Here is a 20,497-nt window from a genome sequence, read left to right as displayed (position 1 = left end):
ATTGGGTCGGTCAGGTGGGTGACGGCACGTGATCGCCTGAGGCGGTGGGGGGTAAAAATATTTTCGTCATTTAATGCTCAATGCAATCGCTGCGACTTTTTACAAGACCTTCTTCTTGTCGTTGTTCCTTGCTTTCAACGACTGGTCCTCGAGTGATGACTATCCTCACGCAAGAAAGGATGAATGGAGCTAGCAATTAAGCCCAAAAAACATATCGAAAATGTTACAAAACACTTCTTTTGAAGGAGATGAATTGAATGGTTTTGGAGCCTCACGAAACATGTTTCAGATATGACGCGTAAAACAAACTGACGCATAAAGACTGTGTTCAAAAGTGTGAGCGGCAGCTCCGTAAGCACTTGTTGACAAATGAAAATCGTAGGTACTGCTCGGTCGCCATAGCAACAAGTGAGCGTCACAAATTTCGAACACTATCTGAGTGCGCCAAGTTCGGCTACATCGAGGACGATGGGTGATGGTTGTCAGCTGATTAAATTAATGAAACGCGAATAAATTCATTTTTTTAGATTAGGAGTAAAATCTGTTTGTTACTTTCAAATATCATTAAATTAGTTTTTGTATATAAAATAACTACAAACGTCTCTGTGCAAGGAATAAATCAAGGCTTATGAAAATCGTGAGTAGGGTTGGGAAAAGCAGAAAAAGGATCACGTGATTGGCGTCCCAACCTTATCTGTAAGAATATTGGGGTCGGTAAAGCGCAGCTCTCCGTTTCTAGGCTGTGGCGACGATATATTTGGAATTAGGATAGGGATGGGTAGGCGGCGGCGGTAGTGGGTATACATATGTAATAGTGCGAACAGTCCAAATGTACCTAGTGCAGAATGTTTCTAAAGGCGAAAACTTGTCAAACAATAAAGCATTCCGAGCGATCCTCTTACGCCAAAAAAAAAGAGATAATCTTGCGCCAGTAGAATCGCATGTCCGGGTGCACCCACGGACTCTTGGGTCCGTGGGTGTCGAATTTTGTCCATCCGAGGTATGCAGAGGTTTTTGGTCCATCATTATCTTTTGGAGCCTTGCACGCTGTCAGTACTGGTGTCTGCTGGCGGTTAGTCACCGGCCGAGGGAACCCCGTCGGCCGGTCAGTTTGACAGCCGTGACGGCCACGAGCTCGCGGCGGTGCCGCCGATGTGGGCGTCTAACCGCCTCTCCGCCCACGTGAGCCCCCCCCCCCCTGCTCGATGGAGCAGCGCTGACATTTGTACCGCCACCTGCGCTGCCTTGTTTGTCACCATGGGGCCACCCATTTTGTCAGAGTTGGATGACAAGATGACCATGTGCGCTTGCATCATGCAACTGGGCTAACTACCTGAAATCGACTAATCCTTACTTGTTTTGGATGGTGCAATCCCGAAAATGATTTACTTTAAGTTTCTTATATTTTAAAAGCCATGTCACCAGTTTCAATTGAAATATCAATATTTCCGGCTCGAACTTCGAAAGGTTAAATGACATGAAGTCCATGAGGTAGGTATGAAAGTAAAAGGTAGCGTCAATTTCATAATACGCATTCTGTGCCAGGAAGACACATTTTAGTACGCTTGAGATGTGGAAACGGCCCGGGCGCGTGTGCAAGTGCACACGTATACTGAATCCATAGCTGAGTTGCCGGGCACTCTTCTCATCGGTTCCCAACAGGGAGCCAAATTTGAGCGTATTCAGCCCAGCCGTTTCTTAGCCCAGCGTTTGGGTCGGCCCCTGTACAACGTGTGCACAATCAGTAGTCAGTACACCCCAAGCAGGATGCATGGTAATACATCGCCCGGTCCAATGTCGACCACCTGGTCAAGTTTTAGCGTAATCCACCCGGTCAAAGCAGGCTATGGCCTGCGGAATAACGTAACACTTGTGTCGGTCGCAATAAAAATTGTTGAATTAACCCGCGCATCGACAGGGGGTGGGGGGGGGGGGCGCCGGGCGGTTAATCGCCCCCCTGACCCTGAGGTTTTTCGTGAATAGCGGGACGCCGCAAAATTTGGCATGAATATTCCCTTGTCAATTTTACACATGGTGTGCAAGCTTCAACCCCCTACCTTGTCACGAGGTCACTTCGAATAACCCAACCTCAAATCACTTTTTTGCAACTTTGTCACCGCGTCAGAGCTACGTGATGACTGAGGCTTTTGAAGGTCGCAAGATGTAATGAGATCATTAGTAGCTACAATTTGTTCATCTCGGAATTTTGATATCGATGACCTAAGGTCAGGTAAATTTCTTGACCTCCCCATTGAATGTCAATGGGGGAAAATCAACTCCCTGTTTTTCACTAAAAGGCGTCGGAATGGCCCAATATACCAAAAATGACTTCAGATCCGAATCCAATCAACCTTAACTATATTGAGGCCTATTTTGCTATTGATCAACTGTAAGGTCATGTGACGTCATCAAAGGTCATCATAGTTTTTTTGCTAATAACTCCTTACAGGAATGAGGTACCTATAGCCACGCGGGTGGTCTCATTGTGTTCAGCTCGTCAAGGCACATCGAATGATATGGGTACATGATGACCTTGAGGTCACGTGACCTGAGGTCAACCTTTGACGTTGACCTTTCGAGGTCAACACATATATGTTTCGATACGGATTTACGACAGGATCACGATAGTGCCATTATTTTGTTCCTAGCTTCGCTAAGTTTCGAAAGTTATTCAAGAAAAACTCCATATCTAGCGCCGCCATTTTGACCTTTTTGACCTCTGTGACGTCATCTTTGACCTGACCTGAAAAAGACCCTAGTAAAAATTGTAGACCTTGTCCGTGCGTATCCGATGCCGTTTACCGCATGTCGCTAGCTTGCTTCGTTCTCGAGATCTCAAGGGGGGGGGGGGCGGTCAACCGCCCGTCCCCGTCGGTTCTAAGTTGACGCGGACCCCCGTCGGTGCGCGGGTTAATAATAGAAAGGATGGGACTGTCTGGTACAGAAGATCGCTTGTTGATCGGTAGAGCGGTTGCCAAGACGTTGGGCTGTGAAAAGGATCGCGGGTCGACCCAGTTAGGGCCGCTCAAGGCCCTAAAACATAAGGCCGCTCATATGGCCCTAATAAGGCCCTTGAAATAAAAATAAGAACGATATGGGGTTAGGAAATCAAAGCGAGCAAATCTTCAATTAGATTGAAAAACATAAATAGTCGCCTTTCCAGCCGATTCCGACATGACCGCGCCCCTCAACACCAAATTACTTTTCTTACGACGTATATAATGCATTTTTTTTTTGCAAAGTTGACTCATGTTTCGGCTGTTAAAATTCAAAGCCGAAAGGATGAGAGCATACCGCAGACAAGACGTTTCCACTGTGCGGCGGGTGAATGAAACGGGAATGAATCTACAAGTCAACCTAAAGGCGTATGAATTAGTGGAGCTCAACACAAAGCAGGCTGCATTCACGTCAAGCCAGCAAAGACTGTCAGCTATGGTGTAGCGGCTGACTGGCGGGGAACAGGTGACGCTATCGACCGTCTGTCACGGGCGTGACAGCCGAGCTGACAAAGGGAGCGACCACCCTGCGCACCAGTCACTCTGAGGCTCGCGGCCGACTGGGTGGCAGAACTGGCAGCCATGATCGCGGTGGTAGCCTGGCTAGCGTTGCTAGCACTGGCGCCAGCCACGTCAGCAACCTCCTTCGCCGACAAGTAAGCTGGTGTTCATCTGGATGACAGGACAGACTTCTAACGGGCTTTGCTTTGTCTATTGTACAGTTGGCTGTTACAAACATCAACAGTGGCGTAGCCAGAAATCAGCGAAGGGGGGGGGGCATGGTGCTCGAGGGGCGACTTTTCCCTTGAGGGGCGTTCCACGACAAATCGACAAGTGCCCTGCACCCTCATATTTTATTTTTTGCTTAACCCTATAGGCCTGGCTACACTATGCGTTTTCTGCGTGCGTTTTTGCAGGTTTGCGTGTTTTGCGTAATATCGTTCTATAGGAAAAAAGTTATAAACTATATAATTTTTACTTTGGTTATATACAAAAGCTAATATAACTCTTATGTAACTAAAATTTAAGGTGAAAAACATCACAAAAACGTAATATCCTTCTTTTTTCTAGAACGATATCACGCAAAACACGCAAACACGCAAAAAACGCACGAAGAAAACGCATAGTGTAGCCAGGCCTTATTAGTGGCAGGGGGGGGGGGTTGTTTTTATCCACCCCTCAGGTTTTTCGGGAATATCTCCGAAACCGCTGTAGCTACGATGCTGAAATTTTCTGACTTTTCCTAAAACTAAATTGGGCACATTCCCTGAAAATTTCAAGTTCATAACTTTACCAGGGGCGGCTCCAGAGCACTGGGAATTGGGGGGTCCTATTCGTGAAGCGAGTCATTTGGGCGAAGATCACGATACTGCACCAGTTTTACGAACAGTGAATGAAAGGTATCATGTGATACATATACAAAGTTATTGTGCATCCTCCTTTGACACGTTTTTGCTATAATAGGCGGATCCAGGCGTCCAAAAAGGGGGTTATTTTTTACCTCCCAACATAGGTGCCCTGACACCGCCTATGCATGACCAATACAATTTTAGTCGTTCTCTCATGAGAAAATTGTAACATAACAAGACCATTGCCACCCTTTTTAGAAACAGTACCAACAAAAACCTTATTTACTATACTTTTTGTGTACCCCCAATCTCAATTATCTGTATCCGCCTATGATTTTTGAAAATGCATATTTTTAGGATCCCTGTGAATTCCTGGTTCATTCTCTATCAATCGGCAAAAGTTGCGTTAAGATTGGTTCAGAAACCTGGCCGTGATAAACAGTCTAAAATGTATCTGCAATTTGCCCGTTTTTACCCCCCCCCTCTACCCCCTATTGACATTTTTTAATTTTTTTTAGAAATGTAGATCTCGTTGAGCGAAATCGAATGCCTTTTGAATTTTGAAAATCGGCCCGTTAGATCTCGAGATATCAAGGGGGGGGGGGGTCGTAAACAGCCCCCCTGCCACTAATAGGGGGTAGCCAGGAGCATGCCACTAATAGGGTTAAAATTGGTCTAATGGGTTGTGATGGGCGGGGAAGCCAGCTGTCACAAGGATTTTTTTTGTTCGAACAACGGTTTCCGAGATATAGCCTCGGGCAATTCCTGGAGGTCGCGCTGCAGCCCTATGTTTGGCGGCCTATAACTCAGAAACTATTGGTTTTCTACGATAAAAACTTGATATGGTTCAACTCACAATTAACCAACAAACATATTGGCTATCTCGGATTTTCAATTTTTGAACATTTTGATCATGTGACCTTTTGACCTATTTTTCGAAGAGTGACCTTGATATTTTTCCCACTGAAAGTTGCAATTTTGTCTGATGACGATTAAAGCCTTATCAATTTTCATTCATATGCGATAATAAAAAAGTGGTTATCGCCCTGCGTTGACCTCAGGTCAGGTCATTTTTATGACCTGTCCATTATTACGAGCGGGAGCGTCAGCGAGATCTCGAGAACAAAGCAAGATAGTGACAAGCGGTAAACGGTACAGGGTACACACGGATAAGGTCTATAATTTTTACTGAGGTCATTTTCAGGTCAGGTCAAAGATGACGTCACAGGAGCAAAAATGAAGTCAAAATAGCGGCACTACATATAAATATGAAGTTTTTCTCGAATAACTTTCAAGGTATCCCAGCTAGGAACAAACTAATAGCACCATCGTGATCCTCTCGTCAATCCGCATCGAAACATATGTATGTTAACCTCGAAAGGTCGAAAGGTCAAAAGTTGACCTTAGGTCACGTGACCTAAGGTCAACTTTTCCGAGATACCGAGATCCGAGATACCTAAAATGTTTGTTGGTTGATTGTGAGTTGAATCATATAAAGTTTTTATGATAGAAAACCAATAGTTTCTGAGTTATAGGCCGCCAAACATAGGGTTGCAGCGTGACCTCCAGGAATTGCCCGAGGCTATATCTCGGAAACCGTTGTTCGAAGAAAAAATCCTTGCCACAGCTGGCTTCCCCGCCCATCACAAGCCCTTACACCAGTTTTCAACGAAAAATCAAATATGAGGGTGCAAATTTAATTTTTTATTTGTCGATTTGTCGTGGAACGCCCCTGAGAGGGGCTCCATTGTTAGCTAGTGATATAGGGGCGTTAGTCTAAAATGTAACGTCATGTTCATCCATGATTTACTAGGTGCTGCAAAATACGAAGTATATGAGCCAGGTTTCGCTGCTTTTTCATAAAATCCAGTTAATGCAATTTGCAGCCCGGTGTTTTTTACATATAAAAACCTTGATCTTGATGAATATTCAGCACGATATAGGAAACGATCTCAGGCTACAGATATTTTATTCTCAAAATACGCATCCATGCGCATTCGAAACGGTAAAATATACGTTGGTCGATAGGCATAATTTTTATTCTTTGTAAAAAAAAGATATACAGGTTCACTCACTGATCCAAAGTGACCTGTGAGCTGCAGCCTGTGGTCGACCTCGATGGCTGTGCTTGGAATCTCAGATCGCACGTATGTAGGATTCACGCTGCGACTAATTGTCTAAATTGAAATCAAGGAAAGATTTGGACATTTAAGACCATGAGATCCACCATGAGATCCCAACTCATTGTCATACCAGCAGCGACTGCAGTCAGAGGCGAGCGAACGCTGACATTCGTTCTGGATTTTTTTTTTCTCCACAAATCACCTTCACAATTCGATGTCTAGTGCGCGCAACCCCTACTTGTGGACATGCATGACTGCATGAGTGCCAGATGGGTGAGGCGTGAGACTGTCCCATATAGTGGCACGAAGCTCAAACGTCTTCGGCCGACGTATGTAGTACCTATAGAAGACGACCTTTGATGATGTGAGTGTGCATGATCGACTTTGAATAAACGGCATAGAAACCTGCCGATCTCAGCAAACATTCGCCTTGCGTAATCCCCAGGCCAAATATCTACATTGAGGACCAGGTCAATTTTGCGACCTCTCCATTACCTACAGGGTGACACAAAAAACGGTCATCACCAAATTTCAAATAACTTCGGAAGTTTTATTCAGATCATCACCAAACTTCGGCCACTTCAGGTCACACCTATGTAGCATACATCCACCAAGTTTCAAGTCTTCACTACGAATGCTTTTAGTGCAGTGTGTGTTTAACTGACGCTCCACAATGTGCTCCAGGTGAGCGCCACGGCGCTGCAGGGCGTAGGCACACTTGCATCCGGCGGGCAAAGTTGTCGATAACCCGATGGCTGTGCACTTTACAGAGTGCAATGGCCTCTGGAGACAGTGCTCAGGGGGTGTGCTACCCCTGAAACGTTATTCTTATCGGGTTATCGGCAACTTTGCCCGCCGGATGCAGGTGTGCCTACGCCCTGCAGCGCCGGGGCGCTCACCTGGAGCACATTGTGGAGCGTCCGTAAAACACACACTGTACTAAAAGTATTCGTAGTGAAGACTTGAAACTTGGTGGATGTCTGCTACATAGGTGTGACCTAAAGTGGCCGAAGTTTGGTGATGATCTGAATAAAACTTCCGAAGTTATTCGAATTTTGATGATGACCGCTTTTTTTGTGTCACCCTGTATTAGTGAGCCCGCGCCGTGCGGGTGGCCTGTGTTTTCCGTGTCGTGCTGGGGGAGAGGGGCGTTTTCACGTCCCCTCTAACTCGGTTCCTGGGCAACGTAGCGACACGTAGTAAGCGGCACTCGAAAGAGCGTCAAAAATAATGACGGAAACAAGTCGTTCAATTTTTAGGTTAGTTCAAAGATCAGGTCACCAGAGATCAGCAAAGGTCAAATTTTGACCATTTCAACAATTTTGGAAACTGCCAACGACTAACTCTGGAACCAATAGAGCTAGAGCGCCGCGGAAATCGCATTCGATAGCCCCTTTACAGACCTTTCTGATTATTGCTCTCAGATTTGACATCAAGTCAACGGTTTAGCCTCTAGAGGGCAAAAACTAAAAAAGAGCAGTTTTTATGAAAAGTGTTTTTTTCTGCAATAACGTTTGACTCGAGACAGTGACGACATTTATTTTGCCAGAATCGTGTTCCTCTCGCCGAGACGCGTGGAATGAGCTATACGTTGACCTTGAAGGGTCATTTTGACAATTTGACCTCAGGTCAAGGTCATGACCTGACCGGAAAGGGTCATGCTGCATATCAGTCGATCCGTATTGTCTGACGTATTTTCACCGCTCTAGCACGTCTCTATCAAAAGGTATAGCAAAAAAAAAACTGCTGGTGACCGTTCATGACCTGAGATGACCTCAGGGGCACACAGAAGGGTCACAGGTGCATTTTTACGATTCAGTGTGTTATGTTTACCTATGAACCAATGTTTGAGAGGGTTCTGAACGACATTCGTCCAAAAGAGGCGCATTTCAATTTTCTCCCATTGACTTATAATGGAGAGGTCGCAAAATTGCCCTGACCTTAGGTCACCGATATCAAAAGTCCGAGATAAACATTTTATACATTTTGTTAGTCTTACCAATCTCTAAAAGTTTCAAAAGTGATCAATCAGTCGGTGTAGCTATAGCGAGCCTTTAAACTTTTTCTGAGGTAAGGTCACTTGACGTGACCTGGTGACCTGACCTTGAACGACGGGTCTGAAAATTTCACAAGATGTGTGGAAAAGATGTATGAACAGGTGTGCCGAAAACGGTGGCGCTGTGCGACGCCGTTTTTGAGATATTTGCGAAAAACCTAGGGGGGAGGGGCCAGCACGGCGTGGGTTAATAGGAGAAATTTGAATGATCTTCTGAACGAAACACCCTCATACATCGGGATACAGGCAAATATGACACATTTAATCAGAAAATTTCACTCGTGATGTGACCACTTGGTGTTTCATTGCTCTACCATATGTCTCTATCAAAAGTTATTGTCCAAAAACTACTGGAGACCTTTTATGACCTGAGATGACCTCTGGAACATAATCCTAGATAACAGTTTTGTAGCACTGTCTTTTCTCTACATGACCATATAAAGAACTTTGAAATTGCTAAGTAACTGTAGCATTGGTGAGCGTTTCAAGATTTCATGTTTTTTGCTCATTTTTGCACGAACCTGGCCTCAGTTTGACCTCAATAACTCCTGAGCTAAGGTGATCTAAGACTTGAGATTTGGTGTGGAGGTGTCAAATTGATGCCCGGTAAGGTAATGAAAATTGGGTGGCGCTGCGCGCCACCGTTTTCTTGCTATTTAGGAAAAACCACGGGGGGGGGGGCCAATTGCCCCCCCAGCGGGGCGAGGGTAAATTGATAGACGTTGTGTGATCAGATGATTTGATGTTGTGAATCAAGAATATCATAGGCTAGTTGATATTCGATCTTGCGAGAAGTGGAGTTTTCGTTTCATGTCCTCACTCCGTACCGTGCTGATCACTGATCAGTATGCCCCTGCGATGGCCGAACTTCGACATTTTCCTTTGTTCCTCTCTCTCTCTCTCTCTCTCTCTCTCTCTCTCTCTCTCTCTCTCTCTCTCTCTCTCTCTCTCTCTCTCTCTCTCTCTCTCTCTCCTCTCTCTCCTCTCTCTCTCTCTCTCTCTCTCTCTCTCTCTCTCTCTCTCTCTCTCTTCTCTCTCTCTCTTCTCTCTCTCTCTCTTCTCTCTCTCTTCTCTCTCTCTCTCTCTCTCTCTCTCTCTCTCTATCTATCTATCTATCTATCTATCTATATATCTATTTTTCCCCTATCGTCGGGAATGCCAGGATAGTCTTGAATCTCAGTCCTGAGCCCATTGGCTCTTCTGTGCCTGAAGGGAATTGTATTAGCTACTGATGGGTGTTCCAAAATCTTCCGCAATACATAAACATAGCATTCAACGGTCATCGCACACCTATATGGAACGTGAACTGCATGGGTGGCTGATGTTGCTGCTGTTACCCAGCAGAGGGCAGTTCGCCTACGTCCTTTCCCGCGTGGTTTGTGTTGGGAGGGTTTCTGGAGAAAGTTTTCACAGAGAACATTTTAAGTGGAAATAAAAAAGGCAAAACTTGTTGAAAAGGCTTGCAATTTGGACACTTTGTAGGGTAGGTAATAAACAGCCTTATGTTTTTTTTCATTCCTCTAATAATTTTTATTCAGTATCAGTGTCTTTGAGCTGCGCTGCTCCGCCTGTCTGCAGAGGTTTTCTTCTCACGTGTCCGAAGTCGCTGATCGCCGGGACGAAGGAGAAATGCTGCGTATCGTTTTACCAGCTCGCACGCCAAACAGTGCGGCTAAATGTGCACCTACTGCCCAAGAAAAATAGTACAACGGCTGACAGCGTAGCAAAATACTACAAAGAAACATATATCAGAGGTAAGTTCCTTGCGCGGCTTATTTGCATACCTGACTGGATGTAAGGTACGAAATCCCGTTTCGTTGTGTTGTGCGATACTTTGTCCTTAGGTTTAAAGGGAGATTATGACCTTTTTCCACAAAATCTGAGTTAGGACCATTTTCTGACAAAACACAACAAGTTATAATGTAAATTAAAACCATTTTGCTCAATTCGGTACCTTGCCGCAAATATCTCAACTTGAAGTCACGTTAGCGGGGAGCGCTGAAAATGACCGTTGAATAAGTACTTACATCACTTTTTGGTACTTGCATGTAATTTTGTAAAATGAGCGTATTCATTACATTTGATCTTCATCACATCTAGTTAGTTAATGGTCGTCTATAGTGCCTTCAAAAGATATTCATGGTTTGGGGGTGGTTTATGTCTAAATTTACGCAACTATTTTTCCTGTTCATCATCTGTCGCCATATGCTGCTATTTTAGTAGCAACGACTCAATTTTGAATCGGTCCCGCCGACTGCACAATAAAAGAAGATAGATACAACACTTTTGCGGCATCACTGAAAAACTTATGCAGTACTGTTATCGAAATTCTCATAACACCGTTCGACAAACCTGAAGTCTTTTTGAAATAAATATGCTTGTATTTTTCGCTTCAGGCTCTGAGGCCAAAATAATGAATTTCGTAGTCGCAATCGCAAGATTTGGCTGCGTTTCTGGCGCTTGCCGTTCATTTGTGGCGCAAAATAATACTTGGAAACAAAGAAGAGTAGGCACTATGTACCCCCGAATTAGAATCTAATTAATTCTAAACCGAATTAACTCTAATTCAAATTAGAATCCTTACAACCAAGCAACGACAAGGCGATAACATAAACAAAAACCCAAGCGTCGCTGTTTGAAACAAAAGCGCCATATACTGCAACTTTTTTATAGAGAAGGACAACGCATTTCGGTGGGTGTTACAAGTACTGCAAGTTCTGCTTCTTTTTTGCAAAAATAAAACCTTTTTCACATACGAAAATGTGCTAGGAAATTTTCATATTTTTTAGAAACTACAGTAGAAATAGTATAGATGTCGAGTAATTTTTATTTAAGAAAAAAGAAATCTCATTATCTCCCTTTAAGCCTAATAGTTATTAAGCTCTGAGGACACAAGTGTGTTAGAATGTATTCTAAAATAGGTAAGATAATTAAGAATAACCTTCTAATTATGTTTTTAAAGCAAATGCTACTTTCCAGGGTGTCGAAAATAATCCCTACCTATTACTCTTCCACTTCAGTTCTCGCCAGTCAACATGCTTACCTATATTGCAAGGAAATGAAAGAAGAGTGAGAGACTTTGCATATATTACTGCAACCGTGTTGCAAGCATGATGAAGGCAGCGGTAAGCTATATTTGGTGCCACTAATGAGCGCTATGCTTTCAGGTGCCTCGGACTTTCGCTGTTTCTCCCTTTCCATTCCGAAGAAATCACGTTCCGGCACGCTCTACCTGAAGGTATCCGTTCAGGGATACTATTTCCAATCGACGAAAACATCTCCGGTAAGTAAGCTAAGTGGCTTGAACAACATAGGAAATAGGCATGATGTTCGTTTTTTTACTAAACAAAAAAAAGCAGATTGTTCTTTTGAGTAATGCGTAAACAACTGTATGTTAGTGCTTCGTAGGCATTCGCTTGAATAATATCTAATGGAGAGAGGGCGTTCAGTCGGTGCAACGCTTAGATTTGGCTTAACCCGGCAGGCGGTGGGCCTACCAGCCACCTTCTGCGCGGTGGGGGGGGGGGGGGCACTTTTTGCCCCCCCCCGTATCTCCGAAACTACTCCGAAGCATTTTGTCGAAAATCAGCGATAAGGCGTCAGTTGTCTAGTACATATGTTGCTATTAGAGGTCACTGGTCATACCAGGTCAGGTCACAGGTCAGGCCACCAAAGGTCACCAAGGGTCACCACATGAGCCCAACTTTACTAAGGTTATGCGATGCATGTTTTATGGCCAGTTTTTCATTTCCAACTCAATGGTGTTGATTGTAAGACCATCAGGTACGGTTTAGGTCACTTTCTGGTGGAGGTCAGGTCAAGGTCAGGTCAAAAAAGGTCAAATTTCAAAGTTGATATTTTGCATAAAATGGGTATCGCTTCGATGCAGCTCGTCACGGGGAGTCTAATGGTGGTCTTTGTTTTGCGCTACGAGGTCTAGAATTGCTAAAAATTGAGTTTGAAAATTTGACGTCATCAATTTTGAACAGTTTTTTTTTCGCTATAGCTTGGCCAAAAAAAGAGGTATCGATCTCAAATTTGGTATGCAGATAGAAGGCGGTAGGGGCTATCACATATATTCCGTTTTTTCGAAATTCAAAAAACTTTTTGGATTTTTTGGCTATTATATTCAAAAAATCTATTTTTTGATTTTTGGGGGTCAAAATCCAACAAATTCGTAAAACCGAAATAACAGTTTTGTAGCCCTTTTAATTCCACACCTTTTATGTCTGAAATATTTTTCTGTATCTCTAAAGCTGTAGGCCTGACAGCTCTTCCCGCGAAACCTTTTTTGGGTCGAAAATGGCAAAAATGACGTCACTCTGACGTCATTAGCGGCCAACCTATCATAGCCTTTGGAAAAATTTTTGGTCACCATGTGCGCTAGCTGCTCCCGGGAGGGTACTGAAAGTTTGGTGACGATCGGCGCAGCGGTTCTCGAGATTTATCGAAAAAACTAAAGGGGGGGGGGCAAAAAAATGCCCCCCCCCCACCGCCTGGAAGGTTAATATATCATTCATATATTATTTCAAAACAGTCTCTCCCGTAGCTCAATTGGTAGAGCATGACTCCCAGTAGTGAGGGCCCGGGTTCGAGTCGCTCCGGCGCTCTATATTTGAGACTCCTGATCGGGGATTGTTAGCGGTTTATGGCAGCAGCCGCAACCAGCTGAAGTCTGTTGAGTGGGACAGGCCATGTCCGACTTAGAAGTGCACGTTAAACTTTGGCATCTAAATTATTCCGTTACCCAGCATTGCGTGATCGGATGGTAGGGGTCGGGGTCTACGCAGCAAGATCTGCTTAGCGTATAGGCTCCGGCTCCGTCAATCCGTTCATTCAAACATTGGAGCTAAAGTTATATATGCTACATATATCCAAAAATATTGACGTGTTGCTTTGTGTTTTCTGTTATATGTTTTCGATTTTGCGTTCTGCGTCTTTTTAGGTTCCTCGTTTGAGTTTATAGCAATTGTACAAAATACATGCATACCGGCAGTGAGCCCGTTGCAGCCCCTGACGCAGACCTCCGCTGCGGTGAAGTGCGGGCCGATCACTTTCGGTCATCGGAATGGTGTTGGGCGTGTTCCCAGGTCAATGTGGTGCCCTACACACTGGTGACACTGGTGCAGACGGACAAGTCCAAGTACAAGGCTGGCCAGGAGGTGCTGTTCCGCGTGGTGACGCTGAAGAGCGATCTTACCGCCCAGGAGGAGACGGTGAGACAGCAGCGCACATCACGAGCTGTTTGTGTCCAAACTGACCAAAGGAATGACCGGCGCATGCGGTCTCATTCAAAAGTGACCGCACGCGAATCACTCAGAGATGACTTGCTCATAATTAGTGAAGTTAAGGTTTGAGTCTGTTGAATAATGACTTATTCACAGTTCACTGTCGATTATTGCAAACAAAGAAGCTGCAAAGCAGCATGATAAACAAATAAGATACTCATAATGATGAATGAAAGCGAGACTTCTCCGGAAAAACGCAAACGTGGTAGAAATGTGCTAAGCATCTGTGCTGTGGCCTGCCGAGCTCGCCAGGTCACCTGTTCACTACCATTTGGTATTATTTCTCGTCTCATTGGTTCTACAGGTCGATCAGATCTACATCACAACTCCCGCCGGCACCCGGCTGGCGCAATGGAACCAGAAAACCACCAGCTCGGGCATCATAGCCCTGTCATTTAAACTGACACAGGAGCCACCTCTGGTGAGTCACACCGACACGGGAGCCACCTCTATTGAGTCAAACTGGCACAGGAGCTACCTTTATTGAGTCAAAACAGCTTGGAAACCACCTTTATTGAGTCAATCTGACACGAGAGCCACCTTTATTTAGTCAAACTGACACGGGAGCCACATTCATGGAGTCAAGCTGACATGGGAGCAGCCAGCACGGCCTATATGACCGTGACCTCACGCTGACCTCTGGGCTGACCTCTGCCGCAGGGCATGTGGACGATACACGTGAAGCGTGGAGATCGTATCACAAAGCAGACATTTGAAGTGGACGAGTTTGTCCTGCCTCGGTTCGAAGTCACCGTCACTGGACCCAAGTTTATTGTCCGAGATGCCAACACTGTTACTCTCAAAGTTTGTGCCAAGTAAGTTGAGTGTTGTTACGAGCGAGCGAGCGCAGCGAGCGAAGTGAGTCTTTTCAATATAACGGAAAAATCTCAGTATGAGCGGCCCGGCCCGGCCCGGCCCGGCCCGGCCCGGCCTGTAACGCTTTTGAGAGGCTTATATCTCAGCAACCGCTGGACCGATTGGCCTGCGGTCTTTTTTGTTGGGTAGCCCCATCCCTTCTACCCCGTAATTGACTACTTTTGATACATCTCAGTGACCGTCGTGGCACGTGCCACGTGAAAAGTCAAGGGTGTTCAAGCTGTTTTGCAAAAGTAGTGATATTGAGAGGCTCATATCTCAGCAGCCGCTTGGGCGATTGACTTGCGGTAATTTTTGTAGGGTAGCAGCATCCCTTCTACCCAAAATAGGATACTCTCGATGTATGTGGGTCACCCCCAGTGCACGTGCAAAATACAACAATAAGAGGTGCCAAATTTGTTCCCATTTCAGTAACTCGGTAATTACTGGGGTGATTTAGCTGAAACTTGGCATACAGGTAGGCACCCACCAGGCAATGCATTCCCATGTGTTGCGGTTAGGGTGCTACTGCACGTGCGCACGTGCAGGGGGCGTTTCCAGATCTCGAGAACGGCTGGGCCGATTGCGCTCAAATTTGGTACACGGTTGGGGACCAGTTAGTAGGGTGCCGTGCAAAAGTCATTTTGGACCCCGTTTGCACGTGCGCACGTGCAGAGTGCCGCTTCCAGATCTCAGGAACGGCTGGGCCGATTGCGTTCAAATTTGGCACACCGCTAGCGACCGGTTAGAAGGGTGCTTTGCACAAGCCCGTTGGAAGCACCCTCTCGCCCTTCCGCACGTGCAGGGCTCACTATCTCGCTCGCTCGTTCTTCGCCCAAAAGGCGTTTTACTGGTGTTTAAGATATGTATGTACAGCCCTCTGCATACTGCGTGCTAGGTATTCTTTTTCGACAAATTCGACAATAATTCGAATAATATGCTATCGGTCACTCTGAAATCGTAACAGCAAGACGCGCGAGGCTCCGTACCTTAGATTTGGATTATCATTACGAGCGAGCGAGCGCAGCGAGCGAAGCGAAGTCTTTTCAATATAAGGGAAAAATCTCAGTATGAGCGGCCCGGCCCGGCCTGTAACGCTTTTGAGAGGCTTATATCTCAGCAACCGCTGGACCGATTGGCCTGCGGTCTTTTTTGCTGGGTAGCCCCATTCCTTCTACCCCGTAATTGACTACTTTTGATACATCTCAGTGACCGTCGTGGCACGTGCCACGTGAAAAGCCAAGGGTGTTCAAGCTGTTTTGCAAAAGCAGTGATTTTGAGAGGCTCATATCTCAGCAACCGCTTGGGCTTGGGTCTTGCGGTAATTTTTGTAGGGTAGCTGCATCCCTTCTACCAAAGGTCGGCTACTCTTGATCTATGTGAGTGACCCCCACTGCACGTGCAAAATACAAAAAGAAGAGGTGCCAAATTTGTTCCCATTTCAATAACTCGGTAATTACTGGGGCGATTTCGCTGAAACTTGGCATACAGGTAGGCACCCACCAGGCAATGCATTCCCATGTGTTGCGGTCGGTGTGCTACTGCACGTGCGCACGTGCAGGGGGCGCTTCCAGATCTCGAGAACGGCTGGGCCGATTGCGCTTAAATTTGGTACACGGTTGGGGACCGGTTAGTAGGGTGCCGTGCAAAAGTCAGTTTGGACCCCGCTTGCACGTGCGCACGTGCAGAATGCCGCTTCCAGATCTCAGGAACGGCTGGGCCGATTGCGTTCAAATTTGGCACACCGCTAGCGACCGGTTAGAAGGGTGCTTTGCATAAGCCCGTTGGAAGTACTCTCTCGTCCTTGCGCACGTGCAGGGCTCACTATCTCGCTCGCTCGTTCTTCGCCCAAAAGGCGTTTTACTGGTGGTATACATTTTACTTCCAGTTTGGCAACAATACATAAAAAACTGTATATACTTGCCCCCCAAAAAACTTTTGCTTTTTGCTGCCATAATAGGCGCATACTTTGTTCAGTGATGGACCCAATCGAAGGAGTGGGGCATTGCGCATCTATGCAAGGCCATATATAGGCATCAATGTGCAATCAGATTTCTGACTAACTGATAATATAGCCTTTGAGGTAACTATTATCGGTTTTGTCGAAAAACCAATACCTACCACGCAGTGTGCTGAGGGCTGTACGTACTTTGTTACGGAGCGAGCGAAGCGAGCGTAGTCTTTTCCATATAACGGGAAAATCTCAGTATGAGCGGCCTGGCCCGGCCGGCGGCCTGTAAAGGCCTGGCTACACTATGCGTTTTCTGCGTGCGTTTTTCGCGTGTTTGCGGGTTTTGCGTAATATCGTTCTAGAAAAAAGGTTATTATTAATTAAACTTCTTTAATATTTATATAAAAGTTAATAAAACGTTTATGTTAATTAAAAGTTTATATGAAAAACAAATAACAAAAACGTAATGTCGTTTCTTTTTAGAACGATATTCCGCAAATCACGCAAACTCGCAAAAAACGCACGCAGAAAACGCATAGTGTAGCCACTGCATTACGCTTTTGCGAGGCTTATATCGTAGCAACCACTTGACCGATTAACATGCGGTAATTTTTGTAGGGTAGCTTCATTTCACGGTTGAACCGATTGCGCTGAAACTTGATGCATAGTCAAGGACTGGTTAGAAGTGTGCCGTGCAAAAGTCAGTTAGGACCCATTTTGCACGTGCGCGCGCACGTGCAGGGTGCCGCTTTCAGATCTCGAGAACGGCTAGGCCGATTGCGCTCAAATTTGGCACATTGCTAGAGACCGGTTAGAAGGGTGCCGTGCACAAGTCAGTTGGAGATACCCCTCACGATTTCGCACGTGCAAGGCTCACCCTCTCGCTCGCTCCGTTTGTCGCCCTCAGGCGTTTTACTGGTACTTACGAATGTCCAATGAGCTAATAGATGAGGTAGCTAGAGCTGAGAAAGCCAAGCTTGTACTTTTTATGTGTCAGGTCACAGATAACAGTAGTACTACTGTTATCTGTGGTCAGGTCTAGGCTAGGTCAGGCTACGTAGTTCTCGGAAATTGTGAATTATGAATGGGCCATGTGGCACATGTTTTATGGTTCATTTTGGCCACATATATCTTAATTAGTGTCGTCTGTGCCTTCCGAAGCCACGTTCAGCTGAATATAGCGAAGGTTAGGTTACCATCAAGACAGAAAAGGCCAAACTTTAAAGTTGAAACTTTTGAACAAAAAAGTTTCTATCAGATAGGTACAGTTTGAGCACAGGAACACGAAGGTGCTATTGGGTGTGCGATGTCTAAACCGTACTGAAAATTGAATTAATTTTAATGCTTGATAAAGATGGAAAATTAAGGTATAATGTAAAAATGGATGACTTGGCTATTTTTGAAGATATCGGGCTTAAGCTTTCTTGGGTAGATCATCGGCATATGTTATATCACATATGCTCCGATTGTTTTCCCCGGTTGGATAGAAATAACGAAATAGGCTGCGACTCGCAAGTTGCTTCCATTTTTGCACGTGACTCACAGCATGCGAACATGAAAAAACATGGCAGGCATATCTCAAGCATATCTGTTCGAAATCCAAAAAGTGCAGTGTGCAGTAGCGGCGGAACACCTTCAATTAAGGGGGGTGGGGCACTGACGACTTTTGGTCCCATTATTTCCATGCAATGCCCATAGGGCTAATGTTAAAATGCCAAAATCAAAGGGAGGGGGCACGGTTCCCCGGTGCCCTGCCCGTTCCGCCGCCTATTGCCCAGTGCCCAGGTATTGAGTTATATAATATAATGCCGGGTTACCAGTCAACAATAGCTGCCCAGAGCTGTCTGTATGATGCGTCGAACTGTTGTCAGGTACACCTTTGGAGAGCCAGTTTCGTCGGCCGACGTTGTGCTGTTGGCCAAACGCACAGTTCCTTCCTACTTCTACTCACGAAACAGATACGGAGAGCTGGACCGACGAGGAGAGACGCCATCTAACATAACGCTAGAGGACACGGTAAGCTAGCTCAGCAACTCTGTGTGCTCTGGAGCCCGCGCTCTAAGGTTCATTGCAGCACCTGTTCTGTTCTCCTTTCTTAAATTCACCTGCAGATGATCGCTCTTATTTATTTTTATTTTATTAATTAATAAGAGTTACTGAGTTACTTTTTACTTTTACAGTTAAAAGTTACTTTTTTTGTTACTGACGTTAGGAGTGAATAACTTGGGTACAACTACCAAAATAGTTAAGCACTCGAAACTTATCAATAGAACTTAGTGTAAATAATACAGACTAACGCATTTGGTACGGTGGAATTATGCTTGACAACACTGCAATCGAGCCTCTTTTTTCTAGCAGCGGGCTCTAGGGATTGATCTTGTTGCCGGGAGGGTCCCGGCTTTGAACATTTTATACGGCTCAATAGGTATACTTTATCATGGACTGCTTACTGTGTTACTAACTACTGTGTCTACTGATATAGAGTAGTCTATGACCTACCTATAGTTAATGATGTGGAGTGGATCAAGGAAGAAATGGTAGATAGTACCCATTTTCACGACGGGCTATCGGGCGAATGCAACTAATTTGACTAAATCTGCACCTAATATTGCCGGTCCCGTACCTCAGTTGGTAGAGCGTTGGACTCCGCGTGGTGAGAGCACGCGTTCCCGGTTACAACAGTCCGGGTTCGAAGCGCGACGGGCGCTTGACATTTATGGGCCTCCTGACAGGTATGGTTGCGGTTGGTGGCAGGCCGTAGCCAGGTGAAGTCAGTGAGGGGACCGGCCGTGCGTGGCTATGTGCGCACGTTAAACTTTGGACTCTAAATTCTGCCATAGAACTGGAATTGGCGATCGGAGGGTAGAGGGCAGGGTCACCGCAACAAGCTTCGCTTAGCGGTGGCTTTGTCCTTGTGAATCCTTCCCATCAAAAGGTTCGGCCTAAATTTATAAAAAAAAAATGCAACAAATGTGCATTAGATGTGTACCAGATGGCCGTCGTGAAAACGGCTACTGAATGCTCTGATAAAAAGCTATTGGTTATTTCTGTTTAATTTGTCGACAATAAAAAAATCCAAATAACGCTGACAAGTAGGAAGAATCAAGAAATAGCCTTTTGCTCAGAATTAAAGTTAACCCGCGCCCAGTTTGGGGTCTGCCGAGCAGCGCGCCCGTTAGGGGGGGGGGGGTATTTTGGCCCCCACCTAAGATATCGAGAACCACGCAACATAGCGACAAACAGCAAACGGTGTTAGATAGTCCCAACAGGGATTATCTACTTTTTGATCCAATTTCATTGACCTCGGTCAAACCAATGACGTCACAGGTCAGGTCAAAGGCCGAATTTTCACCGTTTACAGTCATTTCAAGAAATGTGTTGTAAAATCAAGTAAAATGCATGTCATTGAAAATCATTGATGGCGAATTGTTCTTCAAACACATATTTTGCTATTTCAAGGTCACTGATACCAGGTCAGGTCACAGAGGTCAATTCACTGAGGGTAACAATATGAAAATATCATGTGATGTATGTTTCATGGTCCATTTTACATGACAAATGTGATTATGTGGGTCAGGCAGCCTTTGGGGCCAGTGTATGTTATGCTCTGCTCTGGTTAAGGTCAGGTCAAACTAGGTCAAATTTTAAACTTAATATTTTTGCATAAAATGGGTATCAGTTCGATGCAGCTTGTTACACGCGGTGTCTAATGGTGGTCTTTGTTTTGCGCTATGTGGTCTAGATGGCTAAAAATTGAGTTCAAAAATTTGACGTCTTGAATTTTGAACAGTTTTTCCCTATAACATGGTCAAAAAGGAGGTATCGATCTAAAATTCGGTATGCAGATAGATGAGTGCAGGTACTATCATCTATATTCTG

General features: G+C 45.2%; 1 protein-coding gene across 2 annotated transcripts in view; it reads left to right on the top strand.

Annotated features, from left to right (window-relative positions):
- The first annotated feature begins 3,541 nt into the window (after window positions 1-3,541).
- The window catches only part of LOC122385358 (alpha-2-macroglobulin-like), a 55,570-nt gene continuing 38,614 nt past the window's right edge, over window positions 3,542-20,497 (top strand). For both annotated transcript variants that reach the window (XM_043373580.1, XM_043373579.1), the window contains exons 1-7: window positions 3,542-3,652; window positions 10,103-10,278; window positions 11,692-11,807; window positions 13,615-13,740; window positions 14,117-14,233; window positions 14,473-14,627; window positions 18,490-18,634. In XM_043373580.1, coding sequence (XP_043229515.1) covers window positions 3,579-3,652; window positions 10,103-10,278; window positions 11,692-11,807; window positions 13,615-13,740; window positions 14,117-14,233; window positions 14,473-14,627; window positions 18,490-18,634 — 909 coding nt within the window. In that variant the 5' untranslated portion in view covers window positions 3,542-3,578. The remainder of the gene's footprint in view (window positions 3,653-10,102; window positions 10,279-11,691; window positions 11,808-13,614; window positions 13,741-14,116; window positions 14,234-14,472; window positions 14,628-18,489; window positions 18,635-20,497) is intronic.

This window comes from Amphibalanus amphitrite, unplaced genomic scaffold (assembly GCF_019059575.1).
Source record: "Amphibalanus amphitrite isolate SeventyFive unplaced genomic scaffold, NRLGWU_Aamphi_draft 000215F_arrow, whole genome shotgun sequence".
Taxonomy (NCBI): domain Eukaryota; kingdom Metazoa; phylum Arthropoda; class Thecostraca; order Balanomorpha; family Balanidae; genus Amphibalanus; species Amphibalanus amphitrite.
The sequence above is the reverse complement of the archived record's forward strand: the minus strand, read 5'-3'. Positions and strand labels throughout refer to the sequence as shown.